This window comes from Stegostoma tigrinum, chromosome 1, assembly GCF_030684315.1.
Source record: "Stegostoma tigrinum isolate sSteTig4 chromosome 1, sSteTig4.hap1, whole genome shotgun sequence".
Classification (NCBI taxonomy): Eukaryota; Metazoa; Chordata; class Chondrichthyes; order Orectolobiformes; family Stegostomatidae; genus Stegostoma; species Stegostoma tigrinum.
In genome coordinates, this window is record NC_081354.1 from 155,715,253 (window position 1) to 155,737,496 (window position 22,244).

General features: G+C 45.2%; 1 protein-coding gene across 2 annotated transcripts in view; it reads right to left on the reverse strand.

The window, feature by feature from the left end:
• Positions 1 to 11,222: 11,222 nt before the first annotated feature.
• The window catches only part of poli (polymerase (DNA directed) iota), a 56,961-nt gene continuing 45,939 nt past the window's right edge, over positions 11,223 to 22,244 (reverse strand). For both annotated transcript variants that reach the window (XM_048545072.2, XM_048545007.2), the window contains 4 exons: positions 20,504 to 20,682; positions 17,815 to 17,906; positions 17,087 to 17,220; positions 11,223 to 13,084 (listed from right to left, as the gene is read on the reverse strand). In XM_048545072.2, the coding sequence (XP_048401029.1) occupies positions 12,102 to 13,084; positions 17,087 to 17,220; positions 17,815 to 17,906; positions 20,504 to 20,682 (1,388 nt within the window). In that variant the 3' untranslated portion in view covers positions 11,223 to 12,101. The remainder of the gene's footprint in view (positions 13,085 to 17,086; positions 17,221 to 17,814; positions 17,907 to 20,503; positions 20,683 to 22,244) is intronic.

Here is a 22,244-nt window from a genome sequence, read left to right on the forward strand (position 1 = left end):
ACACGAGGACACATTGCCTCCATGTGCTGGCCTCTGCCCATGACTCACTGCATCCTGCTCTGGCTGTAACTCTCTCTGTACCCTGCTCCGGGACCCAGCCCTTGCTCTGCAGGCTCCGGCTGTAACTGTCTCTGCACCAGGAGCCGGCCTCTGAGCTCTGCTGCTGCTCCATGACTCGGCCCACATGCTCCGCTCCAGCCAAGGCTGCGGCCGTGACACATCTCCCTTCGTCTCACCTCCATTCCTCACGTAGGGTAGGGTAGTTTAAGAAGTTGGACGGAGAATGAAAAACTGGTACAAAGAAGAAGGAAAAGGAAAATGAACTGGTGAGCAGTGGGGCTCCAACTGGAGCACCTTACTCTGCCACTATCTTAGGTAAGTACATGAATAGGAAAGGTTTGGACGGAGCACGCAGGTGGGACTAGTTTAGTTGAGGATTATGTTTGACATAGACTGGTTGGACTGAACGGTTTGTCTCCATGCTTTATGACTCTGTGACATCGATGTGCATTGGCTGGCTCAGTCCCTAACTGCTGCAGACAGATGCCACTGAATTCCACAAACTGCAAAACATCAAGGCAGCAGCTTAGCATCACCTTCTCCACCTTCTCCAGGGCATTTAGGGATTCAGAGTAAATTCAGGATACATGACTGACACATTCAGCCTTGCAAGCTTTATTTGTTTCTCGAGGGTGAAGTAAAACACATCTCTTTGTTTTTAAAATTGTTAATTTATTGATTTGTACCAGCGGTCCTCAGCTCAGGGAATGCTGTATTCGCATATATGTCACAAATTCCATCTTAAAGCTTGCAAACCTCTCAATGATCTCCTGCTGGCATTTATTTTACATTAAATAATATTTTGTTCCAGAACAGTTGTTTGGATGGATGATCGACAAACAAGTGGAGTAGAGGCTCAAGCTTAATACATTTCAGTCCCAACTCCAAACCACCTTTTCAAAAGCAGAGACAAGACAAGGGTCAGCCAATTAACAGGGGGGGGATGGCCTAGTGGTATTATCACTGGACTGTTAATCCTGAAACCCAGAAAATGTTCTGGGGATAACAGGTACTGCAGATGCTGGAGAATCCGAGATAACAAGGTGTGGAGCTGGATGAATACAGCAGGCCAAGCAGCATCTTAGGAACAGGAAAGCTGACATTTCTGGCCTAAGCCCTTCATCAGAAATGGGGGAGGGGAAGAGGAATCTGAAATAAATAGGGAGAGGGGGGAGGTGGATCAAAGATGGATAGAAGAGAAGATAGTTGGAGAGGAGACAGACAAGTTGAAGAGGCTGGTATGGAGCCAGTAAAGATGTGTGTAGGTGGGAAGGTAGTGAGCAGATAGGTCAGTTTGGGGAGGACGGATGGGTCAAGGGGGCGGGATGAGGTTAGTAGGGAGGAGATGGGGGTGGGGCTGGGGTGGGTGGAGGGGATAGGTGAGAGGAAGAACAGGTTAGGGAGGTGGGGATGAGCTGGGCGGGTTTTGGGAAGCAGTAGTGGGAGGGGAGATTTTGAAGCTTGTAAAACCCACATTGATACCATTGGGCTGCAGGGTCCCCAAAGCGAATATGAGTTGCTGTTCCTGCAACCTTCGGGTGGCATCATTGTGGCACTTCAGGAGGCCCAGGATGGACATGTCACCTGAGGAATGGGACTCCCCCTCCCATTCCTTAGATGACACGCCCATCCTGGGCCTCCTGCAGTGCCACAATGATGTCACCCGAAGGTTGCAGGAACAGCAACTCCTATTCCGATTGGGGACCCTGCAGCCCAATGGTATCAATGTGGGTTTTACAAGCTTCAAAATCTCCCCTCCCCCTACTGCATTCCAAAGCCAGCCCAGCTCGTCCCTGCCTCCCTAACCTGTTCTTCCTCTCACCTATCCCCTCCTCCCACCTCAAGCCCCACCCCCATGTCTGACCTACTAACCTCATCCCATCCCCTTGAACCTGTCCATCCTCCATGGCCTGACCTATCTCCTCCCTACCTCCCCACATACATTCACCTTTACTGGCTCCATACCAGCCTCTTCAACTTGTCTGTCTCCTCTCCACCTATCTTCTCTTCTATCCATCTTCAATCCGCCTCTCCCCTCCTCCGATTTAATTCAGAACCCTCTTCCTCTCCCCCATTTCTCATGAAGGGTCTAGGCCCGAAACGTCAGCTTTCCTGCTCCTAAGATGCTGCTTAGCCTGCTGTGTTCATTCAGATCCACATCTTGTTATCTCTAATGTTCTGGGGACGCAGGTTCGAATCCTGCCACAGCAGATGGTGGAATTTGAATTCAAGAAAATATCTGGAATTAAGTATCTAATGATGGCCATGAATCTATTGTTGATTGTCAGGAAAAAAAACACATCTGGTTCACTAATGTTTTTTAGGGAAGGAAACTGCCATCCTTACACCTGTCTGGCCTACGTTTGACTCCAGACCCACAGCAATGTGGTTGACTTCTAAATGCCCTCTGGGCAGCGATGCTCCCATCCTGTGAATGAAAAAAAACCTGCTTACAGGAATATCACAACAGCCTCAAAAACAACTTTATTTATTGGTTTAACTCAGCTTGCTGCATTTCCCAGGTCTTGGGAGGTTTTGTGTGATGTTAGATGTCTTCACAGAATTGCTTGGAAAGTCAAGAGCTCCCCAAGATCCTTGACCACTCCACAAAATAAAAAGGGTTGGGGTCCAGGTCCCTGGGATGAGATCCACCAGCGCTCCCAGTGTCAGGGTTAGATATGCAGAGATTGGAAGCCCACCTACAAGCCCTACCCATGTTGGTTTACTTCAGACCTGCTTGAGAGTCCTCCCTACTTGTCAATTAGACAGACTTTGCAGGGAATTTGCCAAGGAGAAAAGATGCAGAGTTCAAACAGGGTGTCGGGAAAGTGGGTCTCCTGGGTTTCCCATCCCCAAATTGGTACTCTGGCTTACGTAACCTGCCTGTTAGCCAGGTCTTTGCTTCTACTCGGAAAAGAGCAAAATTCACATGATCAACAGAAGCTAGTCACCAAGAAAGCAAATCAGATAATTTTAGAAGAAACCTCTTGAAAGTGGTGAAAATTTAGAACTCTCTACTCTTACAGGGAATGCAAGTTTTACAGTTGCATTTGAGGGAAGCACGCAAGAGAGCAAGTGGGGGTACGTTGTTATGCTTATAAAGCTGGGTCTGTTTCTATGCTGTATATGCAGTGTAATTTCATGTAATTACTTTTCCAATTGCTACGACATTCACTGCAGTCACTTATCAGTGGGGGAAAGAAAAGCAGCTTTCTGTTTGCTTTATAGGTTTTAATGTAGCAGGTGCTGATTTAACGATCTGGATTTCATCTGTCTGATTCTGAAAAGCCCAGTCTGGTCATTTTCACATATCAAAGACTAATCTGATATTTACACCAAAGGTAAACAAATGCAAATGAAAGGACTACATCCAACAAAACTGTCGATTCTCCAGCATCTGCAGTTCCCATGATCTCTGTCAAATGCTAATGACCTTCTTCAGCATTTTCCTCCATTTAAACACTAATGTCCGTGCAATGCCTGTGATATCTCCTGGCCTAGGATCACAGTTTCCTTTCATGTTTGTCCTGTTGATTGTGTCCCTGTCAAACAATTTTTTTTAGCGTACACACAGCAGATAATAAGCTGCTTCCAATTCCTTTCAGCAGATCAAACAGGCAACAATTCTCTTTGGACCTCTGTGCCTTTAGCAAAAATAATTTTCTCTTTGCAGCTTTCAACTTCAATCTTTTTGTGCTTGGTTGCTCTTCTCTATTTCCTAAGGTGTTGTCCTTAAAGGGAAAGTAAGTGTGAACAGCAAAGTAAAAGCATGATTGGTATGCGTACTAACACTTACCACTTTAGCTTCCTTTAGAACTTGTAAGGATAATTGGTAGTAGATTTCAAACAGTCAAGGGGCAGGGCAAGTATAATATCATTCATATTACATTTCAGACCTCAAGTATTTTAACTCCTGGCTCTCGGTTTAGCGCCAACTACTCTACTTCTTGCCTGGGATGATTAGATAGATGTTCTAAAGCAGGGGGTAGATGGGCAGCTTTATTCTGGCAAATATCTTCCAGATAGGAAGTGAGGAGGGGTGTTGTGAGGTGAGAGGTCTGTTAGTACCACAATCAGGCTCTGGTTAACTTTACTGAAGCATGTTGGAATCCATGTTGGTGTAAGACAGAGAACATTTCTTGGCTATTTATAAAATTTACAAATGCAAAATTTCGCAAGTTTCCAGTCGAGCCTTTATCCCTTAAATCCTGGTTACATGTAACGATATCACTGAACGTAATAGCAATTGACCCCTTATACTATAGGATTTGGGCAGGGATCATTCCTGTTCGTTTAGTTCCCAAAATGAATTCTTATGGCTTTCTGAGAAGGCCTCTTCACCTTCACCTTCCAACTCCCCACCGAACCTGTTCTGTTTCAGCCAGCTAGGAAAAGTCAACTTCCCCAATTCAAAGATAATGGGAACTGCAGATGCTGGAGAATCCAAGATAATAAAATCTGACGCTGGATGAACACAGCAGGCCAAGCAGCATCTCAGGAGCACAAAACCTGACATTTCGGGCCTAGACCCTGCATCAGAGAGGGGGATGGGGTGAGGGTTCTGGAATAAATAAGGAGAGAGGGGGAGGCGGACCGAAGATGGAGAGAAAAGAAGATAGGTGGAGAGAGTATAGGTGGGGAGGTAGGGAGGGGATAGGTCAGTCCAGGGAAGACGGACAGGTCAAGGAGGTGGGATGAGGTTAGTAGGTAGATGGGGGTGTGGCTTGGCATGGGAGGAAGGGATGGGTGAGAGGAAGAACAGGTTAGGGAGGCAGAGACAGGTTGGACTGGTTTTGGGATGCATTGGGTGGAGGGGAAGAGCTGGGCTGGTTGTGTGGTGCAGTGGGGGGAGGGGACGAACTGGGCTGGTTTAGGGATGCGGTGGGGGAAGGGGAAATTTTGAAACTGGTGAAGTCCACATTGATACCATTAGGCTGCAGGGTTCCCAGGCGGAATATGAGTTGCTGTTCCTGCAACCTACGGGTGGCATCATTGTGGCACTGCAGGAGGCCCATGATGGACATGTCATCTAAAGAATGGGAGGGGGAGTGGAAATGGTTTGCGACTGGGAGGTGCAGTTGTTTGTTGCGAACTGAGCGGAGGTGTTCTGCAAAGCGGTCCCCAAGCCTCCGCTTGGTTTCCCCAATGTAGAGGAAGCCGCACCGGGTACAGTGGATGCAGTATACCACATTGGCAGATGTGCAGGTGAACCTCTGCTTAATGTGGAATGTCATCTTGGGGCCTGGGATGGGGGTGAGGGAGGAGGTGTGGGGACAAGTGTAGCATTTCCTGCGGTTGCAGGGGAAGGTGCCGGGTGTGGTGGGGTTGGAGGGCAGTGTGGAGCAAACAAGGGAGTCATGGAGAGAGTGGTCTCTCCGGAAAGCAGACAGGGGTGGGGATGGAAAAATGTCTTGGTGGGTGGGGTCGGATTGTAGATGGCGGAAGTGTCGGAGGATGATGCGTTGTATCCGGAGGTTGGTGGGGTGGTGTGTGAGAACGAGTGGGAACCCCGCCCACGGCCGACGCCGACGGAACCCCGCCCACGGCCGACGACCTCATCGCTCCGCCCACAACCTCCACAGCCAGCAACCCCAGAGAAGACAGTCACACTGAACCCCGCCGCATCTTCACCATCCCCCCAGACCTCCCACTGACTGAGGACGAACGGTCAGTCCTTAGGAAGGGGCTCACCTTTGTCTCCCTACAACCACACATCAACAAATACCAGTCACGGTTGGACATAGAGCAGTTTTTCCGCCGTCTTCGCCTCCATGCCTACTTCTTCAACCGGGAACGTAACCCTCCCTCCACTGACCCCTTCACCCGCTTCCAACACAAGTCCTCCTCCTGGACACCATCCCCAGGCCTCCTACCCTCCCTCGACCTCTTTATCTCCAACTGCCGTCGAGACATTAACCGCCTCAACCTCTCCACCCCTCTCACCCACTCCAACCTCTCCCCCGCAGAACGGGCAGCCCTCCGCTCCAACCCCAACCTTACCATCAAACCCGCAGACAAGGGCGGCACAGTGGTAGTATGGCGCACTGACCTCTACATCGCCCAGGCCAGACGCCAACTCTCCGACACCACCTCGTACCGCCCCCTCGATCATGACCCCACACCCGAGCACCAAACCATCATCTCCAACACCATTCACGACCTCATCACCTCGGGACCTCCCACCCACAGCCTCCAACCTCATTGTTCCCCAACCCCGCACGGCCCGTTTCTATCTCCTTCCCAAAATCCACAAACCTGCCTGCCTTGGTCGACCCATCGTCTCAGCCTGCTCCTGCCCCACCGAACTCATCTCCACCTATCTGGACTCCATTTTCACCCCTTTGGTCCAGGAACTCCCCACCTACGTCCGTGACACTACCCACGCCCTCCACCTCCTCCAGGACTTCCAATTCCCTGGCCCCCAACACCTCATCTTCACCATGAACGTCCAGTCCCTATACACCTGTATTCCTCATGCAGATGGCCTCAAGACCCTCCGCTTCTTCCTGTCCCGCAAGCCCGACCAGTCCCCCTCCACCGACACCCTCATCCGCCTAGCCGAACTCGTCCTCACCCTCAACAACTTCTCTTTCGATTCCTCCGACTTCCTACAGACTAAGGGGGTGGCCATGGGCACCCGCATGGGCCCCAGCTATGCCTGCCTCTTTGTAGGTTACGTGGAACAGTCCCTCTTCCGCACCTACACAGGCCCCAAACCCCACCTCTTCCTCCGGTACTTTGATGACTGTATCGGCGCCGCCTCTTGCTCCCCAGAGGAGCTCGAACAGTTCATCCACTTCACCAACACCTTCCACCCCAACCTTCAGTTCACCTGGGCCATCTCCAGTACATCCCTCACCTTCCTGGACCTCTCAGTCTCCATCTCAGGCAACCAGCTTGTAACAGATGTCAATTTCAAGCCCACCGACTCCCACAGCTACCTAGAATACACCTCCTCCCACCCACCCTCCTGCAAAAATTCCATCCCCTATTCCCAATTCCTCCGCCTCCGCCGCATCTGCTCCCACGATAAGACATTCCACTCCCGCACATCCCAAATGTCCAAGTTCTTCAAGGACCGCAACTTTCCCCCCACAGTGATCGAGAACGCCGTTGACCGCATCTCCCGCAACACATCCCTCACACCCCGCCCCCGCCAAAACCGCCCAAGAAGATCCCCCTCGTTCTCACACACCACCCCACCAACCTCCGGATACAACGCATCATCCTCCGACACTTCCGCCATCTACAATCCGACCCCACCACCCAAGACATTTTTCCATCCCCACCCCTGTCTGCTTTCCGGAGAGACCACTCTCTCCATGACTCCCTTGTTCGCTCCACACTGCCCTCCAACCCCACCACACCCGGCACCTTCCCCTGCAACCGCAGGAAATGCTGCACTTTCCCCCACACCTCCTCCCTCACCCCTATCCCAGGCCCCAAGATGACATTCCACATTAAGCAGAGGTTCACCTGCACATCTGCCAATGTGGTATACTGCATCCACTGTACCCAGTGTGGCTTCCTCTACATTGGGGAAACCAAGCGGAGGCTTGGGGACCGCTTTGCAGAACACCTCCGCTCAGTTCGCAACAAACAACTGCACCTCCCAGTCGCAAACCATTTCCACTCCCCCTCCCATTCTTTAGATGACATGTCCATCATGGGCCTCCTGCAGTGCCACAATGATGCCACCCGTAGGTTGCAGGAACAGCAACTCATATTCCACCTGGGAACCCTGCAGCCTAATGGTATCAATGTGGACTTCACCAGTTTCAAAATCTCCCCTTCCCCCACCGCATCCCTAAACCAGCCCAGTTCGTCCCCTCCCCCCACTGCACCACACAACCAGCCCAGCTCTTCCCCTCCACCCACTGCATCCCAAAACCAGTCCAACCTGTCTCTGCCTCCCTAACCTGTTCTTCCTCTCACCCATCCCTTCCTCCCACCCCAAGCCGCACCCCCATCTACCTACTAACCTCATCCCACCTCCTTGACCTGTCCGTCTTCCCTGGACTGACCTATCCCCTCCCTACCTCCCCACCTATACTCTCTCCACCTATCTTCTTTTCTCTCCATCTTCGGTCCGCCTCCCCCTCTCTCCCTATTTATTCCAGAACCCTCACCCCATCCCCCTCTCTGATGAAAGGTCTAGGCCCGAAACGTCAGCTTTTGTGCTCCTGAGATGCTGCTTGGCCTGCTGTGTTCATCCAACCTCACATTCCCCAATTCAAACCCCTGTTGAAATACCACTGGGTATCCTTGAATTAAAAGGAACTTCAACCAGGAATTGGCATCCTTCCTGAGAACAACTGACCATGCTTCTGTCAAATCAAAACACAAAATACTTGCCCATGCAATGCCTGCCCTTCGAATTTGATTCTATGAGCAATTATGACTTTTTTTTGAACACATTGTGTTGGGTATGTCCCTACTTCTTCCATGATTACTTTTGATACACTAGGGGTCTCCTTTCTAGGTACATCTATTTGAATAAAGAAGGTGAGTTGAGGTGAACAGAGAACATTACACCATTGTCACGTGACTAGGTAGAACTGATATCAGCATTTTTGTCAGGTTTTTAGGTACAACTATGAAAAGTTCAATAGACAATAGAATTGGCACATCTTGTGAGAGTTGCCTGTGTTCTTGTACTGCCTATGGATAGTTTTACTGATGTAGAATATCAGATGTTGTGTGACACCCCTGAGATGTTCTGTCTGCTGCAGCTGAAGACTCTGACCACCAGGTGCTTCAGAGCAAACTTTTCTTTTAAACTGTACTGCCTTCATATTTTTGGAACAAATTTTCCATTTGATTTTATTGAATAATGCATTCAATAATCTTTGACAGCTTCTTCTAAAAACATGGTTGCTACCATGTGTGAGGACAAAGACAAGAGATGCATGGGAATACCTCCACTTGGAAGCTGCCCTCCAAGCCACATGTGTAGCATCTCGAACTGCAAATATGTTTGTTGCCTTCAATTTTCTTTATGTACAACTACACTATTTTGGGGTGAAAATCCTCAAACTCCCTAATGGCACTGTATCACAGAATCGTGGGATCCCTATTGTATGGAATCAGGCTATTTGGCCCATTGAGTCCATACTGACGCTCTGAAGAGCATCCCATTCCAGACCCCCACCCCCAATCTGTGTAACACTGCTTTTCCCATGGATAGTTCAACTAGGCTGCACATCCCTGGACACTATGGGAAATTTAGTATGGCCCATCCACCTCATCTACACATCTTTGGACTGTGGGAGGAAATCCACACAGACAGAATGTGCAAACAGACAAAGGAAACCCACACGGGGAATAACCTGAGGGTGGAATCGAACCTAGTCCCTGGTGCTGTCAGTCAGCAGTTTAACCACTGAACCATCATGCTGCCTGTACGGCCATCATCCCCAGAAGGATTCAACTGTTCAAGATGGCAGCTCACTACCACATTTAAAGGGCAATTAGGGATGGGCAATAAATGTTGCCCACTTCCCATGAGTGAATAAATAACTACTTTCTGACTTTTGTTGGGTCCAATATAACATTGTTCTCTTGTGCATTTCCAATTGTGGCTGTTCCACCACTGGTTTCATTTGTTTAGCCTAGCATTTCTGAAAATACACCCTGGCTCCCCAAAACCTCTCTGCTACTCAAAACTTGTTTTCCTTCTATAAGACGCTTTCTAAAATCCAACTATCTGGCTTCCTTATACAGCCCAGTCTTATACCTTAGAGACAATAAAAAAAGCAGATGCTGGAATCCAAGGTAGACAAACAGGAGGCTGGAAGAACATGGCAGATCAGGCAGTATCTGGACGAAAGGAGAAGTCAACGTTTTGGGTATAACCCTTCTCTGGGATTGGATGTGGGGTTAGAGGGTGCTGCAGATAAAGAGGAAGGGGTGGAGGCAGAATGGTGGTGATAGGTGGACACTGGTCACTCCCATTGACCAACCAGGTCGTACCTACTGCCAGTGTCCACCTACCCATGCCATTCTGCCTCCACCTTTCCCCCCTTTAATCTGCAGCCTCCCCCCCACCACACTCTGACATCTGGCCTGAAGGAGGGCTATACTCAAAACATTGACTGCTCCTTTCCTACAGATACTGCCTGGCCTGCTGTGTTCTTCCAGCCAACGGCTTGTTTGCTAGTGATATACCTTATTATAATGCTCCCAAGAAGCACCTTGGGCCATTTCATTATATGAAATGTGACATCTCAAGGTAAGCTATTAGTGTTCCTGCCTTTGAACTCTCCTCCATGAGAATTGAAAACCCCATTCCGAGCACCGATCACTCAATTTCTCTCTTCTCCATTTTTGCCTTGGTGGTTCCCCCATCTATCTGACTCCTTCTTTATAGCCCTGCTCTGCCTTATACCCTCCATATTTAGTCTGGTCTGTTGTCTTCCCTTGTGCCAGCACTTCACCCTTTCTTATGAATGCTCTGGTACCCACTGTGAGATCAGCCATGTCAACTCCACAAAAACCTCTTTTTCAAATTTTAAGGATATTTAAAACAATCATAATTGACCCTGTTGCTTGAACAATTTTAATTCTTTGACATATATTCCATTATCTCCTCTTTTGGTGCCTACTTTATGTTTGTCCTCTAACCATGCCCTGGCTTCTAAGCCTTTTCCTACTCCAACAACCTCTATCCAACACTCTTAATTCTGCTTTACCTTCTTTCTGTTCTCCTGGTATCAAATCATGTTCTACCACCTTCATATTCCAGAATCTTTCTATAGCTTTTTCCCATTAACTTCTAACCTTATACTGCCTTCCGATTTTGACCGCTTTCAGTGTCACTGTCTTCCCTGCGCCTTGGTCCAGTTCTCTCATCTGCAAACTTCATTTCACAAGAGTGAAGTCTGCTTTGTTTCATGATGGGAGATAAAACTAAAAGCTAAAATTGATTAACCATGGGTTATTTATGTGAAGTTGAGTTCATATCATTCCTCATTTGTGTGTTGTACTCCCTTTTAATGTTTATCTGTTTGATTTAGGCACATGTTGAGAACATTTATTTTTGATTTATTGCAATTTCAGAAAAGAGTCCTTTACTTTGCGTCTTTCATGTTAATATTTTCAGTAAGGCAACAATTCAATTTTTTTTACGTTAAAAAAAACACAATGAATTTAATTAACACAATAATACAGTAACACAATACACTTTTACAGAAGCAGATGGAAGCAGCTAAGTAGCAATGCAAAACAATACAAATGCAAATTGCACACTCTGGTACAGATCAGACGTTTTTATGAGAAAGGTACCATCAAAGCTTAACCTAACACATGCCTGGGTACACTGATTTTAAAAACATTGCTTTCAGTCATGCTGTTCCACCTTAATGTAGGAGTGCAGGTAAGTGCATCAAGAAGCAACTTTGTTTTTGAGACGAAAGTCCTGATCTTTCTCATACGACAAGCACGTTCTTCAGTTGCTCCTTTTAGTAGTCACTTTCTCCCAGGCTTTGAGAACACAAATCTAGAGTTGGGGAGTATTTGCATTGTGTCAGGAAACATTTGCCATCCCTTTGAATTATTAGGAAAGCATTCCAAAACATGTGGTCAGGCTAGGGTGAGCTCAAACTACAGTAGCTTTGGTAATACTTGGGACTAGCTGCTTCTCTCTTTTCTCTACTGGAATGCAGTAACTGATGAAGTGAGACTATGTGGGAAAAGGAGAAAAGTCACACAAACAAAAAGAAAAGAAAATACTTATATAATTCAGGTTTGAACACTTCATCATTTGTAGAATATCGTGTCTGCATCAAGTACTCCAGGATCAGATATCAATTACATAAAGGGGAAAAAAGTCTCTTTACTCTTTAAACTAAAATCCCTTGCATCAAACATCAGAAGAATTTACCCTGTTGCGCACACATGGGAATTTCCTTTCACCACATCAGTGATTCTTGTGGTTTGTGTGAAATTCCAGCACCAGTGCTGTCATTTCTGCCCCTTACAGTTTTGTTAGAAGTTAATCCTGTTTGTGGCATCAGGCATCAACTTTCAGTAACGCTGCAATCTTAATTCTTGTTAAAATACTTCAGGATACTGTTGGACTTGGTAGACTTTTTGGGGAGTCTAGCTCCTGTATTGGGTCTTACTTTGCTGGCCTGTTTGGCAACATTTCTCTTTGGCACTGTCTTCTGTTGTTTCCAGTCTGTCAGCAGTTCGTTCTGAAGCTCACTGGGCAGCTCAGAAAACACCTTTGGATCCACATTAGTGGGGATGGGTCCCGAGTTCCGAAGCGTGAGCCTCTCACATTCCGCATTACCCAATTCCAAGGTTTCACCAGATGGTTGGCAGTCTTGCACAGAGGCTCCACTGTCATTAACAGCATGCTGCTCTGGCTGAGGATCGGGATTATCTGGTAGACTGCTGTGAAAATCTAAAAGAGGTGTATCTGAACTGGAAATGATAGGACTACAGTCAGTGTCTGGTGGTACCAGAAGTTTCCTCTGTTCTTCTGTTAGTGACCTGAACAGGAAGGTGCCTTTTCTCATTTCTTTCCCTGTAGACTGCTCAGTCTTACTTTTGCATTTCAGCTGACTTTTGGAAGGGCTGGCATCTGCAATAATTTCTTTCTGAATATTAGCTGGGAGTTCTTTAAATACATCAACATCAATCCCAGGTGGTAGGGCAGAGTCTGAGCATGTCAGGCTTGAGTGATTATCAGCAACATGGTCTGCAATTCCACATATAGATTCTCGGTGACTTTCCATGGGACCTGTAGTATTTTCTCCTGAATCAGCATCATCAGAACCTCTCCACTGTCTCAGTAGCTGTCTACGTGCTTTCCCATTGTGGCTCAAGTCTGATTTTCCCGGGGATTTCTGGGTCATATAGAACCCTATTGATCCCTTGATCGGGGAAGACAAAGTGGGCTGAACAAGCTTGGCAAAGCACACGCTCAGAAGGCTTACATAAAACAGAGACCTTGTGTCTACCATCTTTTCAAACAACTTCATTAGAATTTCAACCAGTGGAACCACAGTGTCACAGGGACCTAGTGAAAAAAAGTGAGGTATTTACACTCAGGAAGAAGGCACATAATAATACATGCAAACTGTAAAGGCCATTTGCCCCACCTGCCAGCTACTTCCATAGATCATGAAAAAACTTATCTTTCCAAATGGAAAATTACTGAATAAATATTTCCTGAACTTCAAAAGGTATCAGCTAAAACTCAAAAACGTCTAAATCATCATTTTTTAACCCCGAGGTTGCTTTTCTAAGCTGAAAAATCATTATCATATTATCATAGGAGTTATCAGATTTAAAGATGTCTCTCCTCACACCTATTCTCACTGTGCTTTCTTGTTTCTCTCGCTTTCTCATAACTGCTGCTGAATGCACAGACTCTACCTTAGAGGACAATTCTTTATTTTCTGTGGCTACAGTTCATATGTTGGCCTTGATAGTGAGTATTGGAAGACTATTTTTCAAAGGCAGAACTACAACAAATCTGGATTGACTCAAGTTCAAAGTTCTATTATTGATCACTTTCCATTGATTCCTGTTCGAACATGGACATGAGTAAGTGCCAATGAGGGCGGGGAAGAACTGAGAAAGATATTCTTCAGAATCAACGTCAACCAGCTGGCATAAGTATCAAAGTGTGCAGCTGGATGACCACAGCAGGCCAAGCAGCATCTTAGTGCTCCTAAGATGCTGCTTGGCCTGCTGTGTTCATCCAGCTTCACACTTTGTTGTCTTGGATTCTCCAGCATTTGCAGCTCCCATTATCTCTCTCAACCGGCTGGCATTACGTGTTTGCGTTTATACATGGAGTACAGTCACTTGGCATTGGAGCAACCATACAAATGTAGTCCAAGTCGGCACTTTTAGAACAGAACAATTAGGAGGAAATTGATTAATTAAATGCTAAGCTATGATGAAACTTTGGAAGAATCAATGTTTATGAAGTCAGTTGTAAGCTTGTTAAAAAGAAAGGCATAATGCCTGTTTTATTGTGGTGAAACATTTAGATTGGATATAGAGTCTGAAATGCAAATAGCAAATTAAATTTAGTATTGACAAATGTAAAAGTGCTTAAAAAGTGAATAATAGAATGAGATGAGGCACGTAATGAAAATAACAGAATTACCACTTCATGGATTCTCAGCCTGAAGTATCCTCCATGGTCACAACACCAAACATTGACAGTATGAGTACAATATTAGGCTCTTTTTCTGCACGGTGGCTCAGTGGTTAGCACTTCAGCCTCACAGCGCCAGGGACCCAGGTTCGATTCCAGCCTCGGGTGTAACTGTCTGTGGAGTTTGCACATTCTTCCCGTGTCTGCATGGGTTTCCTTCAACCATCCAAAGATGTGCAGGCTAGGTGGATTGGCCATGCTAAATTGCCTGTAGTGTTCAGGGGTGTGTGGGTTATAGGGGTTGGGCCTAGGTGGGATGCTTCAAGGGGCGGTGTGGACTTGTTGGGCCAGAGGGCCTGTTTCCACACTGTAGGGAATCTAATAAAACTTAGAATGGAAAAGAGCTGAATATTGTACTCATACTGTCGATGTCCATTCAGCACCAAGAATTTTCATTTAAATAAGACTCAACGTATAATGGTTGTAAAACAATCAGAACACAAAGAAAGTACAGATTCTAATTTTAAACATCCTTTAAAAATTGCAGAAATATAGCAGAAGAATAACCTTCAGTCGAGCGGTACTTAAAAATCCTATACACATCCAGAAGAGTGAAATTGGAGGTTACATGTATTAGATTTCAGGCAGTCGCCAGAGTTGCTGCTAGAGACTTTTTCAGTTGATGAGGGCATAACTAACACCTGTGAAAAATACTGTGATTTTATTTTATGTAACTTGTTTGCATGTGTGAGTACACAAACATGAAAGAAACTCGAGAATAGGAGAATATGTATCAATATTTACTTGCACAATCAACTTTGTAGGTGATGCTGTGAGAGATGTTTTCCATTTTCATTGTCTGACTCACAATACTCACATTAGAATATGCTGAGGATTAACACCAAAACAGTTAGCTGAAGCTGAATGCAGGCGTACATTGGGCACACCAAGGGTCACTGTGGGACAGTCTTAAATTTGTAAGACTTTGCAAATTTAGCCAGTTGCTATATAAGTATAGATAAGCATGTTGGGTGATGTTGAAGTACAATGATCATTTTAAAACATTTTAGGAATACTTGTCATTTATAGGTTCATTTTTATAATTCTTTCACAGAAGGCTGTTGAATCAAATTTCTCTGATTGGAGTCCATCAGTTGACTGTGTGGTAGTGGACCATCAGAATGACTTGCGCTCAAACAACTGACCCTCCTATCCTTCTCTGCGGCCAGATATGACCAAATCTATGTTTTTATTGTACTGTGCCCACTTCCATTCAGAAGAGGTCTACTTGATTGATATCTGTAATAAGTGGATTCTTTTAATGAGGAAAGATTGTTTAGCTGGACTTGTTTTCACTGTAGTTTACGAGAGTGAGATGTGATTTGATTGGAGCTTATAAGATCCCGAACAGTCCTCATAAGGTGGACGTGGAAAGGATGTTTTCTATTGTGGAGTGAATCAATACTTCAGGGCCACAATTTAAAATTAGGTGTCACCTTTTTAGAGATGAGGGGGATTTCTTTTGTCTCAGAGGCTTACATAGCTTTGGAACTCTCTGCTTCAAAAGATGGTACAGGCAGGGTCATTGGATATCTTTCCTGAACAGACAGACAGATTCTTGTTAGGCAAGGGAATCAAAGCTTACCAGGGGCCGATGGCAATGCGAGATTCAAAACACAAACAGATCAGCTGTGATCTTATCGAATGGCAGGGCAGGTTTGATGGGCTGAATGGCTTACTTCTGTTCCTAAATTGTATGATCACGTCTTTTCGCCTGCCCCTATTTTGTTGCACCCTCTGCTGAACATACAACTTTGCAACTGGAGTATTTTAATCGTATTTTCACTTCATGCTAGATCCAATGTCGGGGAGGATTCTTTCCAGCAAGATAACAAGACAGTTCCTTTGGTTTCACGGCATGTGATGCCGGGATCATGAGGCTCAAACTGCAACTCAACCTGTGACTAGGGATGACAGCAAGAAAATTCCTGATGGTCTTCCCCCCATCGAGATAAAACTGTTGACACCAACAGTCCCCTCTTCTAGGTCTCATCTCTCGAACCACCTCCCATCCAATTTACTTCCTCAGCTTTTATTACCCCAACCCCCTTCTACTTCTCCTTTCACTCCTGCTTGGGTCTAGTTATCCCTCTAATCATCAACTCTGCTTGTCCGGAATACTGCGCTCTGTTCTATCTGTACTCGATTAACTCGCATCCTTAGTTCTCAGCCAGGAGGCCCCAGTTCAAGTCCAAACTCCCCTGAATGTGTGTCATACACAAATGTCTGAACAGGTAAAATAAAAATAACTACAGTAATTTGCATATGTCATGGGGTTCCTCGACAGGCATCATTATTATTGGCTCACAATCAGGCATGCATCTGAACACTGCACATTCTGAAGAACGGTCAAAACGGATTTAGAAAGTAAACTTTGTTCCTCTTTCCGCAGAAGCAGCACTCTCTGTCTTTTCTGCAGCTGCACACCTCCAACATGAGATGGAGCTCTTAAGTTCCAGAAGCAGACCTCTCTGACACCTACAGTAACACTGAGGTTTTTAAAGTAAATATACTTTTCTTGACTTTGCTACAGGAAATCAATACATTTTTAATAAATTCCTTACTCAAAAGGTAACAAAGTGTAGTTAAAGGCATTCGGCCCATTGAAAATATAATTGAATAAAGCTGAAAAAAAATCATGAATTTGAGTGAAGAATGTAGCTGGGATCAATAGCCTTTCCAGATCTTTCAGTTTCCATTTAAGAGGAATAGTAGTGAAAGCTAACCTTTGTTCTTGAGGTAAATATAATTGCACAACTATATTTCTCAATACTTTAAGAGGTGTGTATCAGTATACAATGCTCAGTGCTTTAAGCAAACTGTATCAGAGGATACCATGACAATCATCACCTGTGTGAAGTTTCTGCATCAGTTGATTTGGAACAGGACATTGCCGACTCTCCCGATTGAACCATTTGTTAGAAGCTGAAGATCGTCTAATTGTGAGCCGAATGGTCCGTGGTACACGTCCAACATTGTGTAACCTGCAAACAACATCCACAACGTCCTGAAGGCAAATACACTTTGTTGATTGAAGCACAGTTTTATAAAATATTGAAGAAGGCCACATCATTATATTTGTTAGGTCCTGGTCTGCTTATTTACTGAAACAACATTGAGAAGCTTTGCAACAACAGTGCAGTAAATAGCTATCGTCGTAAATAGCATGTCATGTTTTTACTTTTCAAACTAATTTGTTGTTTTTTTATTTTGTCAGCTTTATATTCTAGCAGTTGAGGGATATTAATGATAGATATGTCTCATTTAACATTATAAGTAACCAGTGTCAGGATGTAACTCAATTAAGGGGACAGTGACATAATTCAGCATGTGAGGAGAAGCAAAGCTGACACTGCCAAATGTCAACATTCCTGCAGCCTGGAGTATTAATGCATAAGGCTTTGGAAATGGTTCTTGGTCTGAACTATGGAAATTCATTTCTTATAGACTGATATTCAGGCAAACCTCTTTCTAAAAAATTATGTTTTCTCTTTAAATAAACATGGGAATGATGTCATTATATAAATGTCAACATCTAAAAACAATTTTAGAAGGTCATCTGAAAATACCTCACCAACCTGATTAGAAGACTGATCAGCAGCTCTTCAATTTTCATTTTAATTTTAACTAATGAGGAGCACTTCTCGAAGGTATCTTCGTCACTGATGGACTGAGGAAAACATGAAGGGTAATATTAAATTATTTTAATTCTGTGCAAGTGATTAAAGCTAATATCCAGGAAAAAGTCATGATTAAACTCCCCGACAGATCAGAATGTATATTGATCATATCCCACTGAGCCAGGTAGGTTAGGAAGGTACAGTATAAACTGAGTTCAGCTGGCTTAGCAACAATTGGCTCACTGATCTTCTCAAACCAGGTCTTGTTGTGTGCTTCACTCGCTGCTTTGACACCCATTTATTTCGGTGCCCTGTATTAGGAAGTGTTAGAAAAGAACGTCAAGTGGGACTGAGCTTGGATTCAGAGGATTTGGCTCTGGGAAGAGCGAAGTGGGTGAGGTGGGGACCCTGTGACAGGCAGTCAGCATCACTGAGAGCAGTGGGTGAGGTAAGGACCTTTGTAGAGAAGCAGACAGATCAGTGGTGGACCTGAGAGGTATTTGGGACAGAAAAACATTATAATTTTCCAGTTTAGAAGGTCTGAGATGGAACCTTTGTATGTACTTAGAGATTATTTTTTATGAAATAAAATAATAACTTTAATGCTCCATATTTAGGTAGGAGTAAGGGTAAAATAAAAGTGTCCATATTCCATTTAATTGAGGTATCTCTGGGAAACTCAGACCTGTGATTTTCCCATGGAAATCCTAGACAGTCAGAGTCATATAGCATTGAAACAGACCCATCATAGAATCCTACAGAATGAAAGCAGGCCATTCGGCCCATATCAACTCTCCAAACAGCATCCCACCTAGACCTAAACTTCTACCCTGTCATCCTGAATTTCCATATAATCCACCACCCTGCAATTTAGTATGGGTAATTTAGCATGGCCAATCCACCTAATCTGCACAGCCTTGGACTGTATGAGGAAATTCCTGGATGAATTTCAAGCAGACACAGGGAGAATGTGCAAATTCCATATAGACAGTTGCCTGGAATCGAACGTGGGTCCCTGACACTGGGAGGCAGCAATGCTAATCACTGAACCTCTGTGCTACCCTTCAGACCAACTCATCCAAGTCGATGAAGTTGCCCAAACCAAACTAGTCCATTTTTGAGCGTTTGGCTCCTAAACCTATCCTTTTGATGTACCTGTCCAAATATCTTTTAAATGTTTTAACTTTACCTGCATCTACCACTTCCTCTGGTTGGAATGACCATGTGCACATGAAGTGCTTTCAGCTGGAGCAGGGGACACAACGGTGTGTTCATGACGCTGGAAGGTTTGTGCATGTCTCAGGAGGTGGTTACTCTGCAGCTAAAGGAAGTGCAGGCAGAGAGGGAATGCCTGACTGCCAGACAGAAGAAAAAGACCAGGCAGGTATTGAGGGAATCCCCTGAGTACATCTCACTTGCAAACTACTTTTGTGCCTTGGAAAACAGTGAGCAAGACAGTTTCACGGTGGAAGACAACCATAGCCAAGACCAAGATACTGTGGATGTCCATGGAGGTGGTGGGTTTTGGGGTGGGCGGGTGGGAAGAAATGCAGAAGGGGAAGTGACAGTACACTTCTGTGGCCATAGATACAACTCCAGGATGATACGTTGTCTCCAGGTGCCAGAGTCAGGGATGTTAGGGAATGTCTACAGGCCATTCTGAAGGGGGAGGGTGAACAGCCAGAAGTTATGGTCCATGTTGGGACCAATGGCATTGGAAGGAAGAAAAATAAGGTCGAGCAAGCAGACTTTAGGGAGTTAGATTAGAAATTAAAAAGCCAGACTTTGGGTGACACGGTGGTTCAGTGCTTAGCATTGCTGCCTCTCAGCACTAGGGACCTGGGTTTGATTCTGCCCTCGGGTGACTGTCTATGTGGAGTTTGCACATTCTCCCCATATCTGTGTGGGTTTCCTCCAGGTGCTCCGGTTTCCTCCCACAGTCTAAAGATGCGCAGGATAGGTGGACTGGCCAGGCTAAATTGCCCGCAGTGTTCAGGGTTGTGTAGGTTAGATGTGTTAGACATAGGTAAATGCAGGGGTAGGGGAAGGACTCAGGTTGGGATGCTCTTTGGAGGGGCAGTGGGCCGAATGGCCTGTTTCCACACAGTACAGATTCTATGATCTGGATGATGGAGACCCGAGGATGGCAAGAAAGTAGATTTCCCCTTCAAAACAGTGTTCAGATCCAAAGGTTCTCAATTCAAAACTGCTTGGTTGCCAACTGTCTCCCAGCAAAGTTGAGAAAGGACATAAATAGATGGTTGGGTGCGAGTGTGGAGCAGCAATGGTCCACAGATTGCTGTTCCTCTTAACTCCATGTCTGGTCAGGTCAAAACCAACAAAAAATGTAGCCAGTTGTTACAGAAGTCTGCAGCTGTCCATTTTGCTGGTTACATCACTGTAGAATTGAGAAAGCTGCACGGAATGCTCCCATCGCAAAGGATTGAAACAAATCCTTCTTTTGCATCTTTTAAATTCCATGTGCTGCTTGCAGGCAAACATGCCTAAAGTTAATGAGCCCCTATGTGGTCTGGTCAGATTGGACAAAGAGCACTGCACACAGAAATTGGCTAATGTACTCGATTTGCATCCAAGATGCTTGCTGAAGAACTTCCATGCATTGTTACCTTACATTGAAGGAAATTACCTGGGGTGGTCCTGTAGGAACCACACAGGAGTCATCCTCACCAAAGCTGAGCTTGTGGATTCGTTGAGCGGTGTATACTCCCAGGTACTTTTCCAGCACATTCAAAGGGAATGTCTGCAGCCCATGAATACTGTTAATTCCGAGATACTCAAGCCGCCTGGCAGTTTTAGGACCAATCCCTGGAACACCACATTAAAATAAAACAGAGGAAATCGAAAAGAAAGCTAAACTGTAGAGAATACCAGCACACAATGTGTTCATGAACAAAAACAGAAGTTGCTGAAAAAGCTCAGCAGGTCTGGCAGCATCTAAGAAGGAAAAAAATCAGAATTAACATTTTGGGTCCAGTGACCTTTCCTCAGAACTGATATGATGTGGACACAATGTGTTCTGATCTTACATAAACGTTAATCTGGCATGTTTAAGACCATAAGACCATAAGACATAGGAGTGGAAGTAAGGCCATTTGGCCCATCAAGTCCACTCCACCATTTAAATCATGGCTGATGGACATTTCAACTCCACATCCATGCACTCTCCCCATAGCCCTTGATTCCTTCTGATAGTTCCTTAGTTTAAGGCTGTGTCTTCAATTAAATACACAGAGTAATTTGTTAAAATATTGATTCTTGTCAAACAATTTACCAGTTTTCAACTGGTCATCATTTGGGGAGATTTGCTCACTCAAGGGCATGAAGGGAAAAGAGATTCACCAAGTCACATAAAAACACTTTGTCTCATTTTTTCCCAGTATTTTACTGAAAATATCGATGGATGTGGAGTAAATGATACTGTTGTTCCTTCAAAATGAGCTATGTTCATTTTATGCTGGACTTTTCAGTATCACTGAACATTGAAGTTCGTTCTAAAAAAATCAACAAACAGCAAAATTCACAGCTGACCTTGGAGAAACCTCAGTGGGCGAGCTCACAGCAGAGGAGTTGCTATGTGGCTTTTTAAAGTGTAACCTTACTTTTTTTTTGTAAATCCACAATAGCAAGTAGCGTGGGATAACAAGGTATAAAGCTGGATGAACACAGCAGGCCAAGCAGCATCAGAGCAGCAGCAAGGCTGACGTTTTGGGCCTCAACCCTTCTTTAGAAAACATAGAACATTACAGCACAGTACAGGCCCTTCGGCCCTCGATGTTGTGCCGACCTGTCATACCGATCTCAAGCCCATCTAACCTACACTATTCCATGTACGCCCATATGCTTATCCAATGACGACTTAAATGTACCTAAAGTTGGCGAATCTACTACCGTTGCAGGCAAAGCGTTCCATTCCCTTACTACTCTCTGAGTAAAGAAACTACCTCTGACATCTGTCCTATATCTTTCACCCCTCAATTTAAAGCTATGCCCCCTCGTGCTCGCCGTCATCATCCTAGGAAAAAGGCTCTCTCTATCCACCCTATCTAACCCTCTGATTATTTTATATGTTTCAATTAAGTCACCTCTCAACCTTCTTCTCTCTAATGAAAACAGCCTCAAGTCCCTCAGCCTTTCCTCTTAAGACCTTCCCTCCATACCAGGCAACATCCTAGTAAATCTCCTCTGCACCCTTTCCAAAGCTTCCACATCCTTCTTATAATGCGGTGACCAGAACTGTACACAATACTCCAAGTGCGGTCGCACCAGAGTTTTGTATAGCTGCAGCATAACCTCTTGGTTCCGGAACTCGATCCCTCTATTAATAAAAGCTAAAACACTGTAAGCCTTCTTAACAGCCCTGTCAACCT